This window comes from Pseudochaenichthys georgianus, chromosome 16 (genome assembly GCF_902827115.2).
Source record: "Pseudochaenichthys georgianus chromosome 16, fPseGeo1.2, whole genome shotgun sequence".
Taxonomy (NCBI): Eukaryota; Metazoa; Chordata; class Actinopteri; order Perciformes; family Channichthyidae; genus Pseudochaenichthys; species Pseudochaenichthys georgianus.
In genome coordinates, this window is record NC_047518.2 from 22,628,930 (window position 1) to 22,652,415 (window position 23,486).

Sequence of the window (23,486 nt, forward strand, 5' to 3'; positions counted from 1 at the left end):
ATCCACTGCAAACTTGCAATTTGTATATGAAAAATTGCCCTCAAGGACTTTACATTTTAGATATGATTTTCCAAGACTTAAAAACATCTCTACATGAAACCTACTGTATATGTGCTACAACTATTCCATTGTTAATTATTATTTCGCCAAAGAAATATGAACTGGATTTATTGTGAATTCAAACCTTGTTTTTTTGTTATTTGGGTCATCTGTGACACACATTTATTATCGTGATTCAAATAGGCTTGTATTTTGTATGTTCAGTATTTCAACAGTGTTCTAAAATGTGTAACTGCTTTAAATTGGATATTTCGCCATTAAATAATTTATTTAATGCAACTGTTGTGTTCATACAAAGTTCATCAATTCATAATTCAAATACAATGACTGCATGACTCGCATCTGTATGCTAGAAGTGACCTACCAAGCTGAATACATATTTGCTATATATATCATGCTAATCCTGGGAGAACAATTACCCTTTGATCAAGGGAGACGTTGATCTTTTTTCAGGCAGGACTTATATAATAGTTCATCTACTGGTCTGTGTGCTCTTCTCCCAGTTATTCCCCGTATTTAAACATTGTGTCATTCACCCAACAGATGGGTAATTCAGTCCAAAAGCTCCTCTACATTTGAACCATGGCAGATACAGCTTCTTCTAGGTCTAGCATAACTCACAGAAGTCAAGTTGTTGCTAAAACAAACACCTTCCTTAAAGAACCTCCTCTATCAAACGCACATCTGGCCCTGGAGTCTCCCCCCCCAACCCCCCCCCCCTCCGCCCTCTCTCACTCTCACTCTCTAGCCTGTTCTTAATCAACTTTCCTTTTACAGGCACATTTCTATTTTTAACCCCAGAGAAACACCTGGAGCTGCTCTGGGCGGTCTGTCCCACCTCTGAGAGTTTGATGGAAGAGCAGATTCATCACATTCACCGGGGCTTTTCCAGGTCCCCAGAGTGTGCTGTGTGAATAAGAAAAGCTGCTAAGACAGCATGTTTGCAGAGTTGAAACCACCCTGGTTTTGGAGTTTCTATTTTAAACCACCGGGAGCACCTGGACTGTGGAGTGAACAGAGAGGCTCGACTGTGAACTCACAGCCAAATCACAGCATGAGCCGCACGCCTAACAGTCACTTACCAGGTCTTGTTTTCTAACACTGTCCATATTACAAGCAACAAACAACAAAACTACTGAGTTTCAGGCACCTGGAACTGGCAATAATATGTTCTTTCTTAGATTTTTAATACAGGTGTAGAGAGAGAAGGAATCCTGAAATAGTGAAACAAAAACATATGATTGGTTAACGATTCACTGCTTGTAGATTCATGTTACCGGCTTTCTTTAAAAAAGACTTGATGCCTTTTGCGCCGCCCATTACTTTAACACAGCATTAGCGTATGACGCCCTACTATATTTGTCAAATGTAACTGTGATGTTATTTGCATCCTTTTTCATTTGTCCTCAAATAAGTCCTACTGACAGTTGAGCTTTGCTTCAGCATCACTGAGTATTTTTTACTGATGCTGTTACTCCTGAAGATGAGCAATAACTGTATTGATATTACAATCTTAAGCGCGCCATAATGGCTGAAACATGCACCTTTTTAAAATTCATAATCATTGACAACACAATCAAAGAGCCATTCAAGAGAATGGGAACCATCCTACAGACGCATTTCTCTCAAGGCCAGAAATACTCCCAATGATTTAAGAAGATTATCTATGGAAATGTAGTGTGAGACAGCACTGTGTCATATGGCCACAGAGGATGCATAAGCAATGCCTGTTTTCTGTTTTGAATTGACTTGAATAAAATGCAATGCATTTCATTTCATTGTTCTCACCGGATTCCCATTTGCATGTGGATGAGACAAACAAGCATCTGTTGAAGCTGAGAACCAAAAGGATCACATTTGGTTTCTATAACTATGGGTTGAGATTAAATTGAGTCCAATTGGGTCTGCCTGATAAGGCTAGCAATGGATTTTCCGAAATATATGAATGTATTCATTGCGGCATTAAAAGTCTTAGAACCTGTGGTAAGATAACACCGAGGTGGTGTTTTAACTTTTCTTATCTCCCCCTCCAGACAGCTGGAGCTGCACTCCCCTGACGCCCGGCACACCGTGGTGCTGCGCTGCCCCGACCAACCCTCGGCCCTGAGCTGGTTCTCCGCCATGCACTCTGTCACCTCCACTCTGTCACAGGTCTGTCTCTGATTTCATTGACTTTAAAGGTAATTCTCACCATTAGAATTACATATTTTAATTGGCCTCCCCGGTGCTGTTCTGAATCTAATGCGTCCTGAATGATCGTCCCTCCACAGCGGGCGCTGGCAGAAGTCATCCAGAACACAGCCAGGACCGGGGTGGCTGGAAGCCGAGAGATACGACACCTGGGCTGGCTGGCAGGGAAGGTGTGTGTGTGTGTGTGTGTGTGTGTGTGTGTGTGTGTGTGTGTGTGTGTGTGTGTGTGTGTGTGTGTGTGTGTGTGTGTGTGTGTGTGTGTGTGTGTGTGTGTGTGTGTGTGTGTGTGTGTGTGTGTGTGTGTGTGTGTGTGTGGGTGTGTGTGTGTGTGTGTGTGTGTGTGTGTGTGTGTGTGTGTGTGTGTGTGTGTGTGTGTGTGTGTGTGTGTGTGTGTGTGTGTGTGTGACATCCATGCTGCTACATGTTTTAATAGGGTAGCTTATCTCTTATTACCATGGTGTATAGCTGTGCATATTTTTGTGCATAGTTTTACTTTACACACACTTTCATTGTCAGGGCTGTTAAAGGGTCACACTTAATTTTGGGATATTTTTTTCTCTTCAACTGAGAAACATGATAAGATTAGAGAAATGTGATGTATGGGTTGTATTTCAACAGGATTTCTTGTTATGCATGTGTGCATGCATGCCTACCTGTGTTTTAATGCATACTTTATTTTTGCATTATGAATATCTATTGTCTATCTAACAAATACCCACATCTTTGAAATGCATACAAGCATGTGCACAGGTACAGGTTTATTCTCTCTTTAGATACACACACCTGTGTGCACACACAAACATATTCATACCTGTCTAATGTAGTCTCCATGAATTTTGAATTTGCCAATATTTGATCCTTTAAAGGCAGTACAATTCTGTCACTGTCAACATATTCTTATGTTAAAAAGCTGACCCTTGACCCTTTGATAAATCCTTTGATATGATTGGCTGAGGCAGCACTTGAAAGAGCAGCTTAGGATTCCACGGCTGGGCTGGAGATAAGCGCTCATAATGAGAATAGTTATGGAGCTGTGTGTGTGTGTGTGTGTGTGTGTGTGTGTGTGTGTGTGTGTGTGTGTGTGTGTGTGTGTGTGTGTGTGTGTGTGTGTGTGTGTGTGTGTGTGTGTGTGTGTGTGTGTGTGTGTGTGTGTGTGTGTGTGTGTGTGTGTGTGTGTGTGTGTGTGTGTGTGTGTGTGTGTGTGTGTGTGTGTGTGTGTGTGTGTGTGTGTGTGTGTTTAGAGATTAGCAGTCTGTTCTGAGGGAAAAAAGAGGGATAGGTGGGCAAGGGGACTCTGCAAAGAAAATATGTACAGTGGGGCAAACAAGTATTTAGTCAGCCACCAATTGTGCAAGTTCTCCCACTTAGAGCTGCTTACCTATTGCAGATTCAGTCTTCCCAGCCTGGTGCAGGTCTACCATTTTGTTTCTGGTGTCCTTTGACAGCTCTTTGGTCTTGGCCATAGTGGAGTTTGGAGTGTGACTGTTTGAGGTTGTGGACAGGTGTCTTTTATACTGATAACGAGTTCAAACAGGTGCCATTAATACAGTTAACAAGTGGAGGACAGAGGAGGCTCTTAACGAAGAAGTTACAGGTCTGTGAGAGCCAGACATCTTGTTTATTTGTAGGTGACCAAATACTTATTTTACCGAGGAATTTACCAATTAATTCATTAAAAATCCTACAATGTGATTCCCTGGATTCTTTCCCCCCATTCTGTCTCTCATAGTTGAAGTGTACCTAGGATGAAAATTACAGGCCTCTCATCTTTTTAAGTGGGAGAACTTGCACAATTGGTGGCTGACTAAATACTTGTTTGCCCCACTGTATAATGTGTACCTGCATCTGCAAACCAGATACATTCATTGTTTGGTTAATCCTCCTCTAGCTACACACAACAGTATAGTGATAGTTCTCATGTCTAGAGATGTCCCAGAACAGCATTGTGACATTTAGATCCGTTTTGGAGCATTTGGCAGGGACATAAGACAAAAAGACAGATAGAAAGAGTTAGGTTGAGAGATGAACACTAGTCTACTACCACTGCAGAGTCTTTTACAGATCAGACACACACACCATTCCTCTCTCTGATACACCATAAGTCCCAAAGAGCCAGCTCACTGGTAAACAACCAGTGATGAAATACCTGCTTTTGGAGACCTTTCAGCGTTTGTGACTAGGGGTTGTGCTTTATTCAAATATAATTCTGAATAAGCAGCCTTGTATGCTTGAATCAATTAATTTATATTTTTAAGCTCCACAAAGATCCCTTAACATTATGAAAAAAAGTACATTGAGAAATATATAAAGGGATATTTAAAAAATAGACCCTTTTGGGCTGCTGCTGAGCACACTCAGTACTCATTATAATTGATTACTTCAGGGTTGGCAATTTGACAAATTATTGAAGAAACTAGGTTTAAATGTCTTTATGTTTATGTAAATGTGTTTCTGCCCATGGCCCTGTATTAGATAAGTGGCTATAGAATATCAATAGATGTTTACAAACGTTCCTGTCTCATTGTTTGTGTTTTTGCTGCAGACGGAGAGCGAGAAGCAGAGCTGGAAGCCGGTGCTGGTGGTGGTGACAGAGAAAGACCTGCTGCTGTATGAGAGCTTACCGCGAGGCAAGGAGGCCTGGCAGAGCCCTGCTCACACCTACCCACTGTTAGCAACACGGTAGGTCCACTACCAGAGGTACAGATATCAGAAGAATCAGAGACTTTTGTGATTTAGAAAGCAATACTAAATTAGATATCAATAAAAAAAATACACTCTGCTACAATATCAATTTTATTAAAGCCACTTCTTGTGATTTTGTGCTGCTAATTTGTATATTGCAAAGGATTTTAACATGTTTTGCTAATAGGTTAACATCATGTGCTTAATACTACCAAGTTAGCATTATTATTGTGATCACGTAAGCATTACAACCGTAACAATACCAACCTCTACCATTTTTTATGTACTTCACAACGACTCCTCAGAATCATCAAAAGCAGCTTTGAACTTCAGCTTCTATCCATCGTCAAATTTGGTTTTGTTTATAATGATCAGCATCACAGAGCTGCTGTATGAATGTAGACCTTTAGGCTCTGTCTCAAATCTCTCCATTCACTGATTTCGGTATAATAAACCCTCTAGAGATGTCAGGCTTTTGCCTCACCACGGACAGGTGAAGTGTTGCACAACTGGGATTGTTGAATGTATCAAAGTCAACGTATTGGATTTTGAGGGTTTTCAAACAACAGTCCCCTGCCATGCTACATGCTCTTTCAGGCTGTACTTAGCCACAGCGGTGCTTTGACTGTAATGAAAATGTAGCAGTGTTGCAGATTGGTTATAGGCCAATTTCACCAAGATAAGCAAAAATATGAATTGGCGCCTGCTTCTTGGTAACAGTTTTGATCACAAGTGCTTTTGAAGCTTTGCAACGAAATGTTTTCTATGTGTGTGTTTCTCCAGTTTGGTCCACTCTGGTCCTGACCGGGGGTCGCCGCACTCTGGCACCGAGTTGTTCTTCGCCACTCGGACTGGCACACGGCTCGGTATCGAGACTCACCTGTTCCGGGCCGAGACCACCAAGGATCTGTCCCTGTGGACCAGACAAATAGTCAATGGATGTCACGCCTCAGCCGAGATGATCAAAGAGGTCACGACAAGTGAGTGGTACTGAATTTAGATGCCATAAGACATGTAGCTGTGGATTGAGATTGAGAGTTGTATAGGTCAATGCGCTGGATTATGTGATGCATCCTCAGACGTGTGGAGGCACGCTGTAGCAAAATACATGCTAAGAGACTTAAGAGTTTGCAAGGGTATGCACTGCAAGCACCACAAGTTAAGTGCAAGAAGCAAATCATATACATTCACCATACGCCCACTTATACGCTGAGAAGGTTTGTGATATAACTTGACAGCTATATGGACGATGTGGAGGGACAAAGCATTTAAAGCTATTTATAGAAAGGAATGCTATTTTAGTGTGTGTGTGTGGGGGGGGGGAGGTATTTGGCATTCAATTTCTGCCGTCCAGGGAATTCCAACAGAATATACTCTCTCCCCCCTCTCCCCCTCTCCCCCTCTCCCCCTCTCTCTCCCTCTCATACATAATGTCCTGGGAACTGCACTTCTCCCCTGGGCCCCCCTCCTCTCGTCTTCTGTGATAACACTGTGCCAAATAAAGTTCGACTTCAGACTACACTCATATATGAAATAGAGAGATTTCAGGAGCAAATCATACACACCCTCAACACTACATCCCGGTTGTCAGTGTTATTTACACATCACCAAGCTTTTGTTAAAACTTTCTGGAAGTGTGTCTTCACCCAATTATCCAGGTGTAAATGTTACACTGTGATTGGCATAGCAAGGCTACATTCATGCCTGGAGAGCTCAATTTGAATGTAACATCCCCAAGATGTTTGAAAATAATCACATTTTCTTTGTCAAGATCATTTGTGAGGAGATGTGAATGCTAAAAGGACATATTTTTTTTTAATCCCATGACAAAACGCTGTCTAGACTGAAACAACAGGATTAGTATTGACTCACTGTAAGATAAGGCAACAGATGAGGTAGAGGGCCCTGGCCTGCAGACCTGTGGTGCACCCACACTGGTGATTACACTTATTTTGGATAAGAGCTTCATAGGAGTGAATAGGATTTTGCTTACTGTTTTTAATGAACATTTTACATTTCCTTTATCATTCTTATTGGTAATTTGTGTCCTGTTACCGCATGCAATTTGCTGCCCTCATTTGGCTGCTAAATGTTGCACTAGCATTTGCCACTGACAGATGACAGGGTCCACTATGGCTGTGAGGGAGCGGGGTTTTCTATCAATTATGGTTTCGATCCCAGCAAGATACTTAAAGCAAAGGTACTCCCGATGGCATTGCCAATGTTGTGTAAGTGTCTGTGAATGTTAGTTTCCCAGAGCAGATTCCCTGAGATCTGTGTGAATGGTTGAATGCTGACTTGTGTATGAAAAAGCACTTTGAGGGCTTGTGTCATACAGCGCTATAAAAGCTACAGGTATGTAAGCTCCATATGAATGCAGTCCATTCACCATTTTCCATGAATGCTTGTTGACATGTTGTGTCACTTCTGGTTACAAAATACCAAGGAGGCCACCGCCAAAAAACAAAGATAGCGACGGACTAAATGCCAAATTCAAGGCCTTAAAACAGGAGTCCATAAGACAATGTGTGACAATGGAATAGTCCTAATGTTTACACTGTTCGCCATCTTAGTTTAGCACACAGAATCTCACTAATTAGCACTAAGTGGTGGCGCAAGAAGTCAGGGGTTCACCAAAATCATAACGATTTATCCTCTGGGGACGATGAATGTCAGTACAATATTTCAGAGCTTAATTGTGGTTTAGATGCTTCAGTTTGTCCAAAAGTGGCAGACCCACAGTCCAACATCACCATCCATAGAGCCATGGCACTACAATAGGTGGAAACATTTATTTTCTTTCATCTTGGAGTGTAATACAGATTTAGGATACAAAAAGATGAGGAAAAATGAAAATGGTTGTGAATCTTTATTGCTCATCATTGAATTTCTGTCTAAATTGGATCCTATAACTTTTCTGAAACAGGTTGATGTTAGCACCAAGCCCTTGATTTCGTGTTATGGAAGGAGAAAAAGTAATTTACACTTCCCCGAAAGCGAGTGGGATAATGCATGCCACCTGCAGTTGTGGTGCTGACCTTGTAATCTTTTCATATGTGTCACGTTCTGATAAATCATTGCGATGGTTTCTTCACTGTCGAGGCTTGTGATGAAGATGTTCTCTGAAGAGATTAACACTCAATCACTTGACGGGCAGCAGGCCATTCTTAGAGCGATGTTAAGAAGGAGAGAGATTTGTTAGACTCTCAAGTCAAATTTCACAGACACATGGCCCGGAGTCATTTCTATTATGTTTATGTCCAAGGTGACTTTTCTTAGGTTATATTGATATTTTTAGCAATTAGCAGGATAAGGCATCTGTCCATCATGTTCTGAAGTTAAAACCCTGCTTATGTTTACCGCATTTCTGCTCTTCCTAGTGTCCTCTAACGCTTTACTCACTTCACTGGAGTCTTAATCAACCTATCAGGAATCAATAATCTGTTTTATGCAGTATTTCATGTTGCAGAATATAAATAGATCTGAGGATGGATTTTACCGTCAGTTATTTTGCAGATTTTACTTGAGCACTTATGTTAATAGTTTGATATTTTGGGCACTTTAATTTGCTTTGTTGCAGAGAGATAGATAAGAGACTTGATACCAATCAAGTCTGTCATATAAAAACAAACCTACAACCAGCTGTCAGTTTCCTTACCTAAAGCTTTCCATTAAGAATGGAAACACAACACTTCTTTATGACCAGCTTCGGATGTATCTGTTTAGTCAGTAATCCCACTAGTCCCTCTTCTACACCCGCAGCCTTCTCATTAATGTTATTGTCAAAGGTGCCAGCTGTAAAATGGTCTTAGGGCTCGACTGGGTCTCCTTAATGAACAGGTAAACAGCTTAATGACTCGAAGCACACGAAGCACACGAAGCAATTTTACCTCGGTGGTTGTGGAGAATCATCACGGTAACCTGCTGTGACACGAGTTCAGCACAGGGGGAAGCAGTTTTAAAATGTGAAGTATTCCATTTAACAAGTTTAAAACTAATGACAGAGAAAACCGAGTTTCTGTCCCCTAATAACCTTTTCAGTGTTTGCACTTGTGGTAACAGAGTTGGTGTCCCTCTCCTCTCTCACTGTCTTCTTTCATTCAGTTCCTCTCTGTGTTATCACTCTCTGCCCCCCCCCCCCCCCGCTGTCTTTTCCACTCACCGTCAGACAGAAAGAGGGATTTTTGTTGAAACCTGAAAAGCGTGTGTGTGTGTGTGTGTGTGTGTGTGTGTGTGTGTGTGTGTGTGTGTGTGTGTGTGTGTGTGTGTGTGTGTGTGTGTGTGTGTGTGTGTGTGTGTGTGTGTGTGTGTGTGTGTGTGTGTGTGTGTGTGTGTGTGTGTGTGTGTGTGTGTGTGTGTGTGTGTGTGTGTGTGTGTGTGTGTGTGTGTGTGTGTGTGTGTGTGTGTGTGTGTGTGTGTGTGTGTGTGTGTGTGTGTGTGTGTGTGTGTGTGTGTGTGTGTGTGTGTGTGTGTTCTGGTGGGAGACCTTGCCTGCAGATCAAGCCTTTCAGGTGGAAGAGTAGGGTTTCAGGTCTAATTTTCATTACAAAGACCAGCACTCTTTGCCCTACTTAGAACTGTTATGCCATTAGGGAGACATTTGGCCTGCCAGATTGTTTATAAATCATTAGAATAATATTACACATTATGAGACTCATTTTTCATCATGAATGGGATGACTTCAGGGTTAGGGTATATTACACTGTGTATTTCACTCCGTGTGCAGCACATTTTTCTATGTGATGTTTTCTCCTTGTCAACATTACATTACCCTTGGAAGTTGTAATCAACACAAATCTGATGTGTTTAGTGTGTTTGAAAAGGCCATACTGTAGCCTACACTACTTCTCTGCTCCTGACACAAAATGTTGTCTAAAACCCAAAATGTGCACTTTCTACTGTACATTACTTCAGTGGTATTGCTATCCTGGAATATGCACGATACTATATATTACAATAGAAACAGATTTTAACCTTGTGTAGCTGTCTGGCTGTTGGCAAAGCTATACACATTTAAATGTTAGCGGTGGGTCAGCGTTTGATAATACCTAGTTTAGAACAAGTTCATCCCAGCTCTTATTCCCCCCTCAACAAGCACACACAAATATAGCTTGTTTTTGCACCTTGATAGTGAAACACAGTGTACACATACACATATTACACATAAGTAATAATAAAAAGGGACGGGTGGCGCAGTGGTCTGTGCGTTTGATCATCAGATCAAGGGGGCGTTGGGGAACTCCAGTTCGAAACCCGCTCCCGCCCCACTGCGTCAGGCCGTTGTGTCCTTGGGCAAGACACTTCACCCGAATTTGCTCCTGTGGGTATTGTCCACAGTAGATGACCATTACATGTATGATCTGTATGTGTAATGTGTATTTGTAAAGCGCTTTGAGAGTCTTTGATAAAGCGCTATAATAAATATAAGGATTATTATTATTACGGTAATAGAAGTCAAGCAGCTAATGACTTGAGTGCTCTGCCTGTACCTGAAGGCTGAATTAAACTCACTAGAACAATTTGCCTTTGACCAAGTCTGGTGTGTACATATTTGCCAACCTTCCGGTTTCATAATTGCCTTTAGGTAAAGAAGCGAACGTCAAAGGAATTAAGGTGTGTATAAGGTGATTAGGGTTGTTTGACTGGCAATGTGATTGAGTAGTCATAGAATCTCCGGTTGACTCTCTGACAAAAGAGACTGATGCAGGACACTGAGCGTACATATATGTAAACAGACATGCTATTCTAAAACATACAAAGAGAGAAGACGCACACTCGTACATGTATGCATCTTCATGATTGTTTCACATTACTGCAAGATAGAAAATACACCCTTTTACATAGCCTGCTTAGAGGCATTATACACACACTTTCACTTTCATATGTAAACTCTAGCAAACAGACACTCCCTACCTGTACATACAATACACACACACACACACACACACACACACACACACACACACACACACACACACACACACACACACACACACACACACACACTTCCTGCTCAGGCTGTCAGCAAACACTGGAAAGATAACAACTCTTTTCTTGCTCACCGTCTCTTTGTCACAAACACGGCGCTCAATTGATCAGATGTTGTCAAGAGAGTGAAGCCTATTCTGTAAATGAAGTTTTCAGCATGCAAAGGTGGAGGTGGGTGGGGGGGAGGGGCTGTAGCGAGGGAGCTCTGCTGTCAAGGCACTGAAAACATCAGACTAAATGCAGTGAGATTACACTGTGTGGAGATGCGACAGGTTTGTCATTAAAGCAGAGGAAAGTGATGTGTAAATTGGGAGAGTAGATGCTACACTCTGCTTTCAAGCGGACACATGCTGTGAGGAGCGAGGAGAAATTATGCAGAACAGATACATTGCAGACCATCGGTCTCCATGTGAAGAGAGAAGCCCGTCACTGAAGTGTGGCAAATTGTAATGTGTAAAATATACATGAGTTAGAACACAGTCTGCTTTAAAGATATGACAGAAATGTACTGTGTTTTAAAAAGAAGATCATACATATATGCTTTAAAACTAGCTGAAACTAAGGTTCAATGCAGTAAGAAGTGTCACTTATGTTTAGTCTTCCCTCATTAATATAAATCCGAATGACTTGAATAATACTCCAAATACTAAAATGCCGTACAATTCTGCGGCAGCAAGTCTCTAAAGATCGGATCAACACAGTAACATAAACAATCATCAATAACCTCAATGAAGAACATGTTTTTAAAGACTTCCACTGGAAATGTATCATACCATGTTATTGTTTTACCAAATGATGTAGTCAAATGTAAGGCTTTTGAGCAAATTGTATTGAAAACGTATATCTTTTTTTGTTTTACATGCGAGTACAGTGAATGACACATGAAAAAAAAGAGACTTTATCAATGTCATCCATTTTGTTATATATATATATCTAAGAAAACTAATTCACTTTGTACTAACATCCAACCTAGTAACATATCACATTAATCATACTGGATAGCCCTGCCCTGCCAATACAGGCCAACACTTATTACTTAAGTAATTCGACAATAGAAAAACTACATGTCCCTAAAAGAGAAAGTGTTCCAAGGACAAAGAAGATGCATTTGATTTGATTTTGCTAAATACAAGTCTGTGAGTCTAACGTTTACCTCTCAGTGTAATGACATATTACATATAGCATGTACCAGGTGAATCGAAGTGCGCCTGTCATCCACACATCAATAATGAGGAAATGTGTTTTTGAAAGGATTTTGATTTTGTTCATCTTCCAGGTTGTCTGTACCAGAGTCAGGAGTGCCGGCTGGTGATTCACTATGAGCAAGGCTTCTCTGTGCTGGCTGACCCCTCACTGGGGGAGGGGGGAGACGGGGAGGAGAGAGGAGCCCACACACCTACCAGGCCCCGGGTGCTCCTCTCCTACCCCTACGAGAAACTAAAAATGTCTTCAGATGATGGAGTTCGCTTGCTCTTTCTTGACTTTGGAGAAAAGGAGGGAGTGATAGTGAGTATTTCTTTTTTTTAAAGCACATTTTTGTTACACAATTTACACACATGACCAGAAATCATAAGAAGGATTGTGAGTAGTACTCTCTAAAAACCCATCAAAGATGAGGCAGCCTTTTTCTCCTCAGTATCAGCTGCAATAGAATATAGAATAGTCTTTCAAATGAAATTTGAACAAATCTGGACTAACATGTAACTTGTTTGTATTATTTTTTTAACCCATGAGGCTTAATCCTAAACTACAATGTTTTTATACAACATAGTTTTTTATGTAATTTCCAAAATGTTCCCACACATTATTTTCTTAGATGGGGTATTGTCTGTTCAGCATAGCACGCTAGTTTTCTCCATTTTGCTTTAGCAAACAGGACATACCACTCATTGATGATAACAGTGGTGCAAGATAATTGCACTTAATCATTTTAAGGTAGGATGAGTGCAAATGTAAGCCTTAATATTAATAACTCTGCTTCCTAGTTTTTCCAATCACACTGATTGGAAAAACACATATAAAATCAAGTATGTTTTTGTAGATGTGTACAACCCCGTACAATAGAAAGAACGAGCTCATATTCACTCTCAGGTGAGTTTAGGAGGCCTTCTGGGAAATGAAGCCAAACACAAATTGGAGAGGTTGAAGTGCACAAGACAGGCAGAGGGAAAGTGGTACAGCAGGAACTGAATTACAGCACTTCATCACAAAATAAAGAACTTCACATATACCAGGTAAGAGCAGTGGAGAGTGGACTTTTCTTTATAAATAGCCTGCCACTTACTGTAAGAGATTTCATCTGTTTACCACTCAGCAGCTCGAGAGGGTCCAGGTGGCCGGGCTCAAGCCCACCCTCAAAGTTATCGACTTGTATAGCTAAAAACAATCAACAAAACTCTCCCTTCCCAATGTCTTTATTTCATATGCTGTAAAAATGTAGTTTTTCGCCTCTTGGAGGGTTAGTGAAAATCCCTGATGTGAATATTAATCATGGTGTTAGGAGGATCACATCTCTAAACTCATCTATTACCCTCTCTTGACACTTACCCAGAAAAACATTTACGTTTTATCATACATAAAGCCATTATACTGATTCACCATGTGCTGGAAATTAAAGTTACAGTAAAATCTAAAATATTAACTGTCTAGGCATATGGCATTTGAAAATTGGAAACATTTTATTACATTTCTTTGAGTAGTCCACATACAGCTCCATATAAAACTCCTGTCAGATACACTTGTTTCCCAGCTCAGACTCTGCTGAAGGCAAATAAGCAGAGACTTTGGAGCTTTGATTCAGAACCCTCTGTTGGCTACCTTAGCAGAACTGTCTGTAGCCTTTCTGAATCACAACACAGTCATAGACGAGGCTTTATAAAAATCCCAAGACACCTTGCGGATGTGGCTGAGGGCTCATTAGCCAACATTTGAAAGCGGAATCAGCTGGGCTTTTTTCTCAAAGTGTTGACTATACTGTCATTAGTTGGCAGGGACTGTGTATATCTAATTTTGTCACAGCAATTCAAAGATACAGAAAATGGTTTATAAAATAACAAGGACGCTAGTAGCTCCTAAACACAGAAGTGCGTTGTGCTACACTGCGAGTCAGCAATTCTAACAAACTCTCAATGTCATCGCTAACATACCAATGTTAGGCAGATACAATATTTACTTTTTTATTACCTTCCAGTTTAGCCTGTTTGCATCCTAATATATGCTTATTTGCACTAAACACAATTTACAACTGAGGCTGAACATAATTCCTTCTTTTTTTTTTTAGATATTCAGTCATAGACGAGGGTGTTGAACAAATTGACATTTTGACTTGAGGATAGTACTAGATGAGAAGTAGAATTCACAATCCACCTAGTTGTGGTTGATCAGTTGAAAAAATGTTAGCCAATATACACAAATTGCTGGCGGTTTTAGTTGAAAAGGTAGGGGATAACGAAAGTCATTTAGAATCTTTGCCCCTCATGGTTATCTGTATAAAAATCCATAGCAAACCATCACAGTGGAAATATCTTCCACTGGACTAAACCACTACTCATAATCAATCATTCAATGTTTTATTCCAGGAGGTAATTAGGTTTTGTGACAGTTATTAGTATACAAAATATATATTTGAAAACACAAGTTGAAGTATAAATGTGCATTAAAAGTATGTTTAGCCTCTGGGACACATCGTCTCAGGCACAGTAACGAGGCAGAGCATCCTCCACAGCTGTCACGATTCTTGTGTTGTGTCACGTTTTTAGTTTTGTGTGTCTGGTAGTGGGTGTTTTGCTTGTCTCCTTGTCATGTTTTCCTCCCTGTGTATTGTCTGGGGCCTTATTTATAAAGGGATATACGCTCAAACAATGGTGTACGCTAGTTTCTACGCAATGTTTGCGTAAAATACTAACTTGACGGGAAAACATGCGGTCCTCCACGCAAACTCTAACCCATGCCTACGCACTAAGCACAAAAACGGGAGAGACGAGAAACTGCGACACCGTTGGCAGAAGGAAGAATGGAGAGAAATATGTGGAAATAATACCATAAATAAAATGTTACCTCTCATTTATCATATATGAAGAATTCATTTTCAAACATTGATTAAAGCCAATCTTAAAATGATTAAACAAACGCCTGTTTGAGACTCCTCAGTGCAAACACAAAAACATAACTTGGAGAAATAAATAAATACGGATATGTTATTTAAAACCACCTCGAATATGTTGTGTTAATGTTATGAAATGTTTTCTCATAAATGATGCGGTTTTGCATTTCTATAGGTTGTACGAGCATGGTTTTATATACTACCATGTTTAATCATGTGTTATGCCGTTTGCTAAGACTTGATAAGTCGCTCATAGAACACAGGAGGTATGGAAACTAAGAACACCATATGTGGTAAATTGTACAGCTAATATAACACAACACATTAGTTGTATTTCCTCTAACTGGTGGATATAGAGTTGCTGCGGGGAGGGGGGGGGGTTGAGATGCACAGGCTGCAGTGGAGACGCTACGCACAGCTGATCGACAGCTGGGACACAAACCACCAAATACGAAAACATAATTCAGATCCAGTTGTCATGACTCCACTCCGGAGGGATTCCCCGATCATTTCTTACAGTTTCTCATCAAGGGGGGGTCTCCTGTCCCCGGTACAAACACACTGCCTGAGGAAGGCTATGTGTATTTTTTTTGCCATGAACCTTTTTCGGACCACTTATTTATTTATTTTGGTGACGATCCGACCTCCATGCTGCTACTCTGGTTCAAACTGCATCCACCAAACAATATGATTTATCTCGATTTTATAACCAAAATCTGACACGGTGTGAGATGTCTTTTTTAGCTGTTCTGTCGTCATTTCCTGCGATCTTCTTCATAAAGTCAGTCAGAATGAATGAATGAATGGGCGTTTCTTTGACTATTTATAGGCAAATATGGGCGTTACGTGAAGCCCGCAAAAGCTGCACCGCATTTCGAGTCGATTGTGATTTATAAAGGGAAACCGGCGTAGGAAGTGCTGTACGCATTTTCCTCGCCGGTAAGCAATGTTTGGTGAATCGGAAAATTTCTGTACCTATTTTTTGGATTTCTACTACGTAAGCAACCTTCCCACGTGAATCCTATGCACGGCGTTATAAATGAGGCCCCTGGTATATTCCCCTGTGTTTTCATGTCTGTCGTTTCCCTGGTGTGTCTAATTTCCTGATTGTTTTCACCTGTCACCCCTTCTGTGTCTCCTGTGCTCATCAGTGTCAGCCCCGCCCCTGATTGTTCCCACCTGTGTCTTGTTACCCTGTGTTTAAATTCCCCTGTCTCCCAGTGTTCATTGTCAGTTCGTTTTTTTCTATGGTCATGGTCAGGTCTATGCTCCTTGTCTTTTGCCTTGGTCAGGTCTATGCTCTTTTGTGCTCTTGAAAAGTTTTGTTCCTCACCACGTGAGCGATTATCATTTTGTTCTCAATTTTTGTCATCTCATCCTGAGATTAGTTATTGACCATTTGTTGCTGTATTTTGTAAAATAAAGTATCCTACCAATACTTTACCTCTGTCTCCCGAGTCGTGCAATTGGGTCCTACCTCCTAAGTGCCTGAGTTCTAACAGAACGAACTGACCATTATGGACCCAGCCGACCCAAGAACGCTTCATGCCGCCCTGTCAGCACGAGGCGAGGAGATTTATCGCCACGGGGAACAGCTGGGCATAGCCGCCCAGGGAATAAAAGAGCTGGTAAGACACCAGGCAGAGTTTCAGGAAAACTTTTCTACACAGATGCAACAACTGGCTGTACAGATGAATCGTGTGATCACTCACCGACGGACTGCTCCAGTTCCGGCCCCAGCAGCCATGGTTCCGGCTTCACTACCGGCCCCAGTAGCCATGGTCCCGACTCCAGTTTCGGCTCCAGTACTGGCTCTTCGGCCGATGCCAGCTTCCTGTGTCCTGTCGGCTTACCGACCGTCTCAAGTCTCCTATCGAGTCCCCTGTCAAGGTCCTTTTCAAGTTGCCTCTAAAGTCACCTCTCAAGTCCCCTCTCGAGCCTCCTCTCGAGTCCCCTGTCAAGGTCCTTTTCAAGTTCCCTCTCCAGTTCCCTTTCAAGTCATCTCTCAAGTCACCTCTCAGTTTCCCCCTCGAGTCCCTACTCAAGTGCCATTGGAGGTTCCACTGGGGGTCCTGCCAACTCCATTTCCTGTCCCGTTGGGGGTCCCGCAGACTACTCTTCTGCCGGGGATCCTGCCAACCCGATGTCCTGTGCCGTTGGAGGTTCTGCTGGGGTTTCTGCCAACTCCATGTCCTGTCCCGTTGGAGATCCCGCCGACTGCTCTCCTGCCGGGGGTTCTACCAACTCCATGTCCTGTCCCGTTAGGGGTCCCGCTGACTACTCTTCTGCCAGGGGTCCTTCCAACCCTGTGTCCTGTGCCGTTGGAGGCCCCGCCGACTACTCTTCTGCCGGGGGTCCTGCCAACCCTGTGTCCTGTGCCGTTGGAGGTCCCGCCGACTGCTCTCCTGCCGGGGGTCCTGCCAACCCTATGTCCTGTGCCGTTGGAGGTCCCGCCGACTGCTCTCCTGCCGGGGGTCCTGCCAACCCTATGTCCTGTGCCGTTGGAGGTCCAGCCGACACTTGTTTCGTCTGGGGTCCTGCCGGCTCCATGTCCTGTTCCGTTGGGGGTCCCTCCGAGACCTGCTCCGCCAAGTTTCCTGCCAACACCGTGTCCTGTCTCGGGTCCCATCGACACCAACCCTTGCTCAGTCGTGGGTCCCACTGACACCAGCCCAGGTTCCGTCCAGGGTCTCGTCTACGCCTGACCCGCCAGGGGTTCCACCAGCTCCTGCCCGTCCTTGTGCCCGGCCTCCTGAGTTCCCAGCGGCTTTCGCCCTAGAGCCCGGCCTCCTGAGTTCCCAGCGGCTTTCGCCCTAGAGCCCGTGCCCCCGGACGTTCCGCCCAAGGACTCAACCATGAACTCTGCCTTGCCCCCGGGCCGTCCACTCGAGAACTCCATCATGAGCTCTGTCTTGCCCCCGGGCCGTCCCCCCGAGGACTCTATTATGAACTCTGCCTTGCCCCTGGGTCGTCCGCCCGAGACACCCATCATGGACTCTGCCTTGCCCCTGGGTCGTCCGCCCGAGACACCCATTATGGACTCTGCCTTGCCACTGGGTAGTCCACCCGAGACACCCATCATGGACTGTGCTTTGCCTCTGGATTGTCGTCCCGGACCCCCTCCACCCACCCTTTTTTTTTTTTTTTTTGTACGTCTGGAATCCGTCCCTTGAGGGGGGGTTCTGTCACGATTCTTGTGTTGTGTCACGTTTTTTGTTTTGTGTGTCTGGTAGTGGGTGTTTTGCTTGTCTCCTTGTCATGTTTTCCTCCCTGTGTTTTCATGTCTGTCGTTTCCCTGGTTTGTCTAATTTCCTGATTGTTTTCACCTGTCACCCCTTCTGTGTCTCCTGTGCTCATCAGTGTCAGCCCCGCCCCTGGTTGTTCCCACCTGTGTCTTGTTACCCTGTGTTTAAATTCCCCTGTCTCCCAGTGTTCATTGTCAGTTCGTTTTTTCCTATGGTCATGGTCAGGTCTATGCTCTTTTGTGCTCTAGAAAAGTTTTGTTCCTCACCACGTGAGCGATTATCATTTTGTTCTCAATTTTTCATCTCATCCTGAGATTAGTTATTGACCATTTTTTTGCTGTATTTTGGAAAATAAAGTATCCTACCAATACTTTACCTCTGTCTCCCGGGTCGTACAATTGGGTCCTACCTCCTAAGTGCCTGAGTTCTAACAACAGCACAGGGACCCTCTGAATACTCAGGCTGGTTTACAATAATTCATTGCCCTGGGTTTCCTGGGGATAAGGTATCTGCTAAAATGTACACCGTGTTAAATATGACCAACTAAACAGTAGTCTTAGTGTAAATGTACAGGTTCAATTTTCCTAAAGGTGAACAGGAAATGAGTCACACTGCTGTTGATTCAGGCTATGAACAGAGCGTTGTTCACAGTGATGTTAGTGTGTGTGAAGTGCTGAGCTCAAGCTAGGTCTGTCTAATCCTTGCCTCATGGGGACCTGTTTCCTGTGAAGCTAATCTTTAGCATACTTTTATGATTGTATGTGCCTAACAATCACTCTTTCTCTTTTATTTCCCTCCCCTGTGTCTTCCCCTCTGTGTCATCCCTTCTGCTCTAAAACATTCTCACATCTTTCAGTCATATTCTTTCTTTGACTTCTCACAAGTGCAGTGCTTTATTCTGTCTAGATCTACTACGTAGTAAATTCTGTTATTTTCCGCTTCTCCTCCAGCAGCTGGATCTCCACTCATGTCCGAAGCCGATGGTCTTCATCCTCCACTCCTTCCTCTCTGCTAAGATCTCCCGCCTGGGTCTGGTGGCCTGACCCCTCTGAAGGGACATCTCCTTGGAAATCTACCTGGTTTCTCCACCTCTCTGCAGCCTGCATGCAGTTGATCACCACATCAAACTCCTTCAGTCGGGGACCCAAGCTGAATGAATGTAACTTCTATCTGGAAATGTAACTTTATTTTGGAGTCCATGTCAATGAAACACTGGAGAAACCAATCGAGGATTTTTGGAGGGAATTGGACAGATTTATTTTGGGGGGAAACCCTTTCCTTTAAGGGCTGCATGGATTGAAGTGATGACTGAAGAACCACAGAAGAAGACATGGACTGAACTAGAATCAAAGGGATGATATATACAGACATTGGGCATTACTGTCATGTGCATCATTGGAAGGGCTGAACACGTGCAACATGGTTGAGATTAATTCAATCAAAATGTAATATCAAACTGGCTTATATTAACCAATTATATAATGTATTCACCATTAGCTCTGAAAGCACATTATGAATTTCATTCGGTCATTTTTCTTCACCAAACATTTGACACACTGGAAAAACGTCATGCATTTGTCTTTATTAGTGTCCCCTGAAATGTCTTGTCTGTGTCAGCATTCATCATTGGAACTGGCGGGCACAGTCTCCCACAATGTGACAGCTGACTCAAATTCAAAATGTCACATTATTCTGTTAACAGGTTGCAGGAGGTCATATAGTTTGATCTGACGGTGGTCTGAAGTCAGTTCTAATGTATTCAATTAATAAAAAGGAAGATAATTTGCTATAGTTAAGATTAAATATAATATATGCAAGCATTGAGATAATTGGCTATAGTTAAGATTAAATATAATATATGCAAGCATTGAGATCTTTGGCAAACACATTTAAAACCGACAATTTAAAGCAATACTTTGATCTTTTAGGGAAATACACAGATGAGCTACAGCCAGTAGCCGATTAGCTTTGATTGAAGGCACAGGATTGAGAGGATGAGTAGGATTTGTCATTTGCGGTTTGTAAACATTCAAATTGGCATTCCTGCCAGGCTCAAAGGGATGTTGCTACTAACAACCCCAGATTCTCTCTTGTTTTAGAACTAGCTTTGTCAGCTTGGCATTTCACCAACAAAACAAAATAAGAAATAGAAGCAGAGGGCAAAGTCATGGCGACACCAACACCACCAAACAGTTTTAGTAGGTCATAATCGATGATTGAGAGGGATTATTTGTGTATTAATCTATATATTGTTTTTAAGTAAAACTATTCTCAATATGCCTTGAGTGGTAACAGAGGAAAACAGAGAGCTGGGTAATTAGTGAGCTTTAGAGGTGCTGGGGTGGTTATGTTACCTTTGGATACTAGGTTAACTTGTAACCTTATATATAACGGACACATTTGAAAGTAGTTTGTTCTCATCTAACTCTGCAAATAAATATATTTCCCAAAATGCTGAACTGTTCCTCATAGGGTCTGCCGTCTGATCAGACACGATAATGCTGTTCACTCCTTCCTCCCTCATTTTAGAGTGATATATTTATGATTGTTAACTTGAGTTACCAACTGATATCTTCTAATTGTCTACGCAGAGCTGATCTTATTTGCCTGTTATCTGAGAAACTGCAGTCATGTGCTTCCCCCAAGCAAACGTCTGCCATCATACTTCTAATATTCCTATTTAAAAAATTGATACTCAATCAAACTGTGCCGCTTATCAGATCATCAAGTGTTATTTGTCTTTTTGTAGCAAGGTGGCCATGATAGGAATCTCAATAATTGTTTTAGTCCTGTAGCAGCCAGTGTAGGGTTTTCTTTTTGTTTTCTTGTTTTGGGATGTTATGAAATTTGCACACTGCACTGTCTGTGACATGGCTGACTGCCGGGACATTCCTCGTGCCTTCAGATGACTGAAAATGAGACATTTTAATTTTGAAAGAAATTCATTATAGAGATCACAGGATTGAGCAACAATGTGACTTCTATTGTGGCTACTTTTGTTATTCTGTACTTTTCTGTTTCTCTACTTTATATCAGCATATTTTCAATAATCATTTACCCACAAACTGAACAATGATTTACATATTGTAATCCCACCAGTCTGTAGAAGAATAACCATCTGTTTTGTTGCTATTAAAAGATAGGAAAAGGCATTGTAACACTTTAGTTCAGCCACGAATCCAGCACTTACTTATAACCTCAAGTGGAGAGAAGCTCCTTGAGTAAAGGCTGCTTTGACATGTAGACTACTCTGATGCCTTCGGCAGCTACTGTACTGTCACTCAGAATGATAACGCCTAGTTTTTAATCTCAAAACGGTGCACATAAATCATGTATTTAACAAAAGTGACATGAGTTTTTGTCTTCACTTGTTTGTTATAAATTGCTCAGCAGCAGATACAAATCAACAGAAAAAGCCTGGGTTTTAATTTAAGTCATTTAAATGTAAATTACATTTACATTGTTTGTTAATAACACTGGTTCCTAGTAATACAATATTATTCTCTTCTTGTACTTTCAGATTTCAAATGCTGTAGACACACATATTACTATATATTTTATAAGGGGCGGCTAAGTTGAAATGTGGTGTACTAGTCTACTGTATATTAGTGACAATTTACCATCATTTGGGAAGTTTTATTATTGAGCTCAGCAGGAAGAATTCACACATCTTTAGCCAAATAACTTTAGAGTTATTGAATTGTAGGCAGCGTTTTACACAGTCGTAACTCTGACATTGTTTACTTGGCTCCTAGGTAATGAGCTGGCAACTCTCCTCTCCTCTCAAACAAACAAACACACACACACACAAACAAACAAACACACACACAATAATGGATGGACACATTCCTGTAATTGAGGGTGAAGAGTTTCGACTTCAAACACATTCATAACTCTTGACATTGTTTACTATAGTTTACTAGCATTTGTTCCCACCTCTTTGTGTTCATCACTGTTTCCCTTCTGTTCAGATTGCTATTGAACCTGTCTCAGTGGGACACTAAATGTCTGCACGTAGCAATTGTTGCATCATGAAAGAAAAACACAAACCACTCAAGGTCATGGTTTACCACTGGGGCGGACAGGAAGCTGCATTTGTGCCAATTGTAAGACCGTAAACACAAAAAATGACATGTTATACTAATGAAATTTCGACACACAACCGCATGAACATGCACGCTCACTAATAACCATCTTTTTCATTGAGAGAGTAAGGGAGGGCCGTATTGACTTGGAGTGTTAGCTTTTCATTTTGAGGGGCCTGGACAAGAGCCAAATCAATTAGCAATCAGAGAAAACTGTGTGTGTGTGTGTGTGTGTGTGTGTGTGTGTGTGTGTGTGTGTGTGTGTGTGTGTGTGTGTGTGTGTGTGTGTGTGTGTGTGTGTGTGTGTGTGTGTGTGTGTGTGTGTGTGTGTGTGTGTGTGTGTGTGTGTGTGTGTGTGTGTGTGTGTGAGAGAGAGAGAGAGAGAGAGAGAGAAAAAGAGAGATGCGTGTGCTTGAAATGAAGCTTAGCGCAAGTTCAATAAGGAAGACCTAACACGAGCCACTTACACGTCACTCGATGGCTCCCTTCCCCCCTCATTAAATATGAGGGCGTCACCCCTCAGCAGCCAATAGCTGCACATGCTAAATTCCTTAAATGCCTGCTCTTCCTCCCTGTCAGTTGTCATTTGCAGATGACCGCAACCCGCCTCCACCCCTCTCGCCTCCAGTCTCCTCCAGGACAAAGCTAAACCTTCCTTCTTCAGACCGGTCTCACCTACTCAGCACCACCACCAGTGTCTAGACCCCGGGGATTTCATCAGAGCGGTGCTTTCCCTCCTGCATGATTATCCTGCAAACCGGGGCCTAATCGCCAAACACCATTACATTCTCCTGTTGTATTATCATGGCAATCATTTTATTCATATGACGTGTAAACAATAAATATGTAATTCTTACATCACGTCTCTCCGGTTTGAACTACTTTATGGGGGTTTATATCTAAATTGTGTAGGTAATGGTGGAGGGTGAGAACATATTGGGCAAAGGGACTGAACATGCATTTTAAGATCATTTATTGGGAACTGAAAGTGTGTATTCTCCATAAGGGAAGCGAGGTCAGCCATGATCAGTATTTCTGAAAGTAAAACTGGCATCAATTTGGTCTTTTTTTATTTTGCTGATATAAACTAAAGAAGTAAAGATGATTCCAAAAGCTCCAAAGTTCCAATTTCAG

At 42.1% G+C, this 23,486-nt stretch overlaps 1 protein-coding gene across 2 annotated transcripts in view; it reads left to right on the forward strand.

Moving 5' to 3' along the window:
• Positions 1-21,679, forward strand: part of sntb1 (syntrophin, basic 1) — a 48,864-nt gene extending 27,185 nt beyond the window's left edge. Inside the window, exons 3-8 of one of the 2 annotated variants that reach the window (XM_034103157.2) lie at positions 2,094-2,211; positions 2,331-2,420; positions 4,793-4,929; positions 5,716-5,912; positions 12,197-12,426; positions 19,218-21,679. In XM_034103157.2, coding sequence (XP_033959048.1) covers positions 2,094-2,211; positions 2,331-2,420; positions 4,793-4,929; positions 5,716-5,912; positions 12,197-12,426; positions 19,218-19,310 — 865 coding nt within the window. In that variant the 3' untranslated portion in view covers positions 19,311-21,679. The remainder of the gene's footprint in view (positions 1-2,093; positions 2,212-2,330; positions 2,421-4,792; positions 4,930-5,715; positions 5,913-12,196; positions 12,427-19,217) is intronic. The other variant, XM_034103158.2, reaches the window with a different exon arrangement.
• The last annotated feature ends 1,807 nt before the right edge of the window (positions 21,680-23,486 follow it).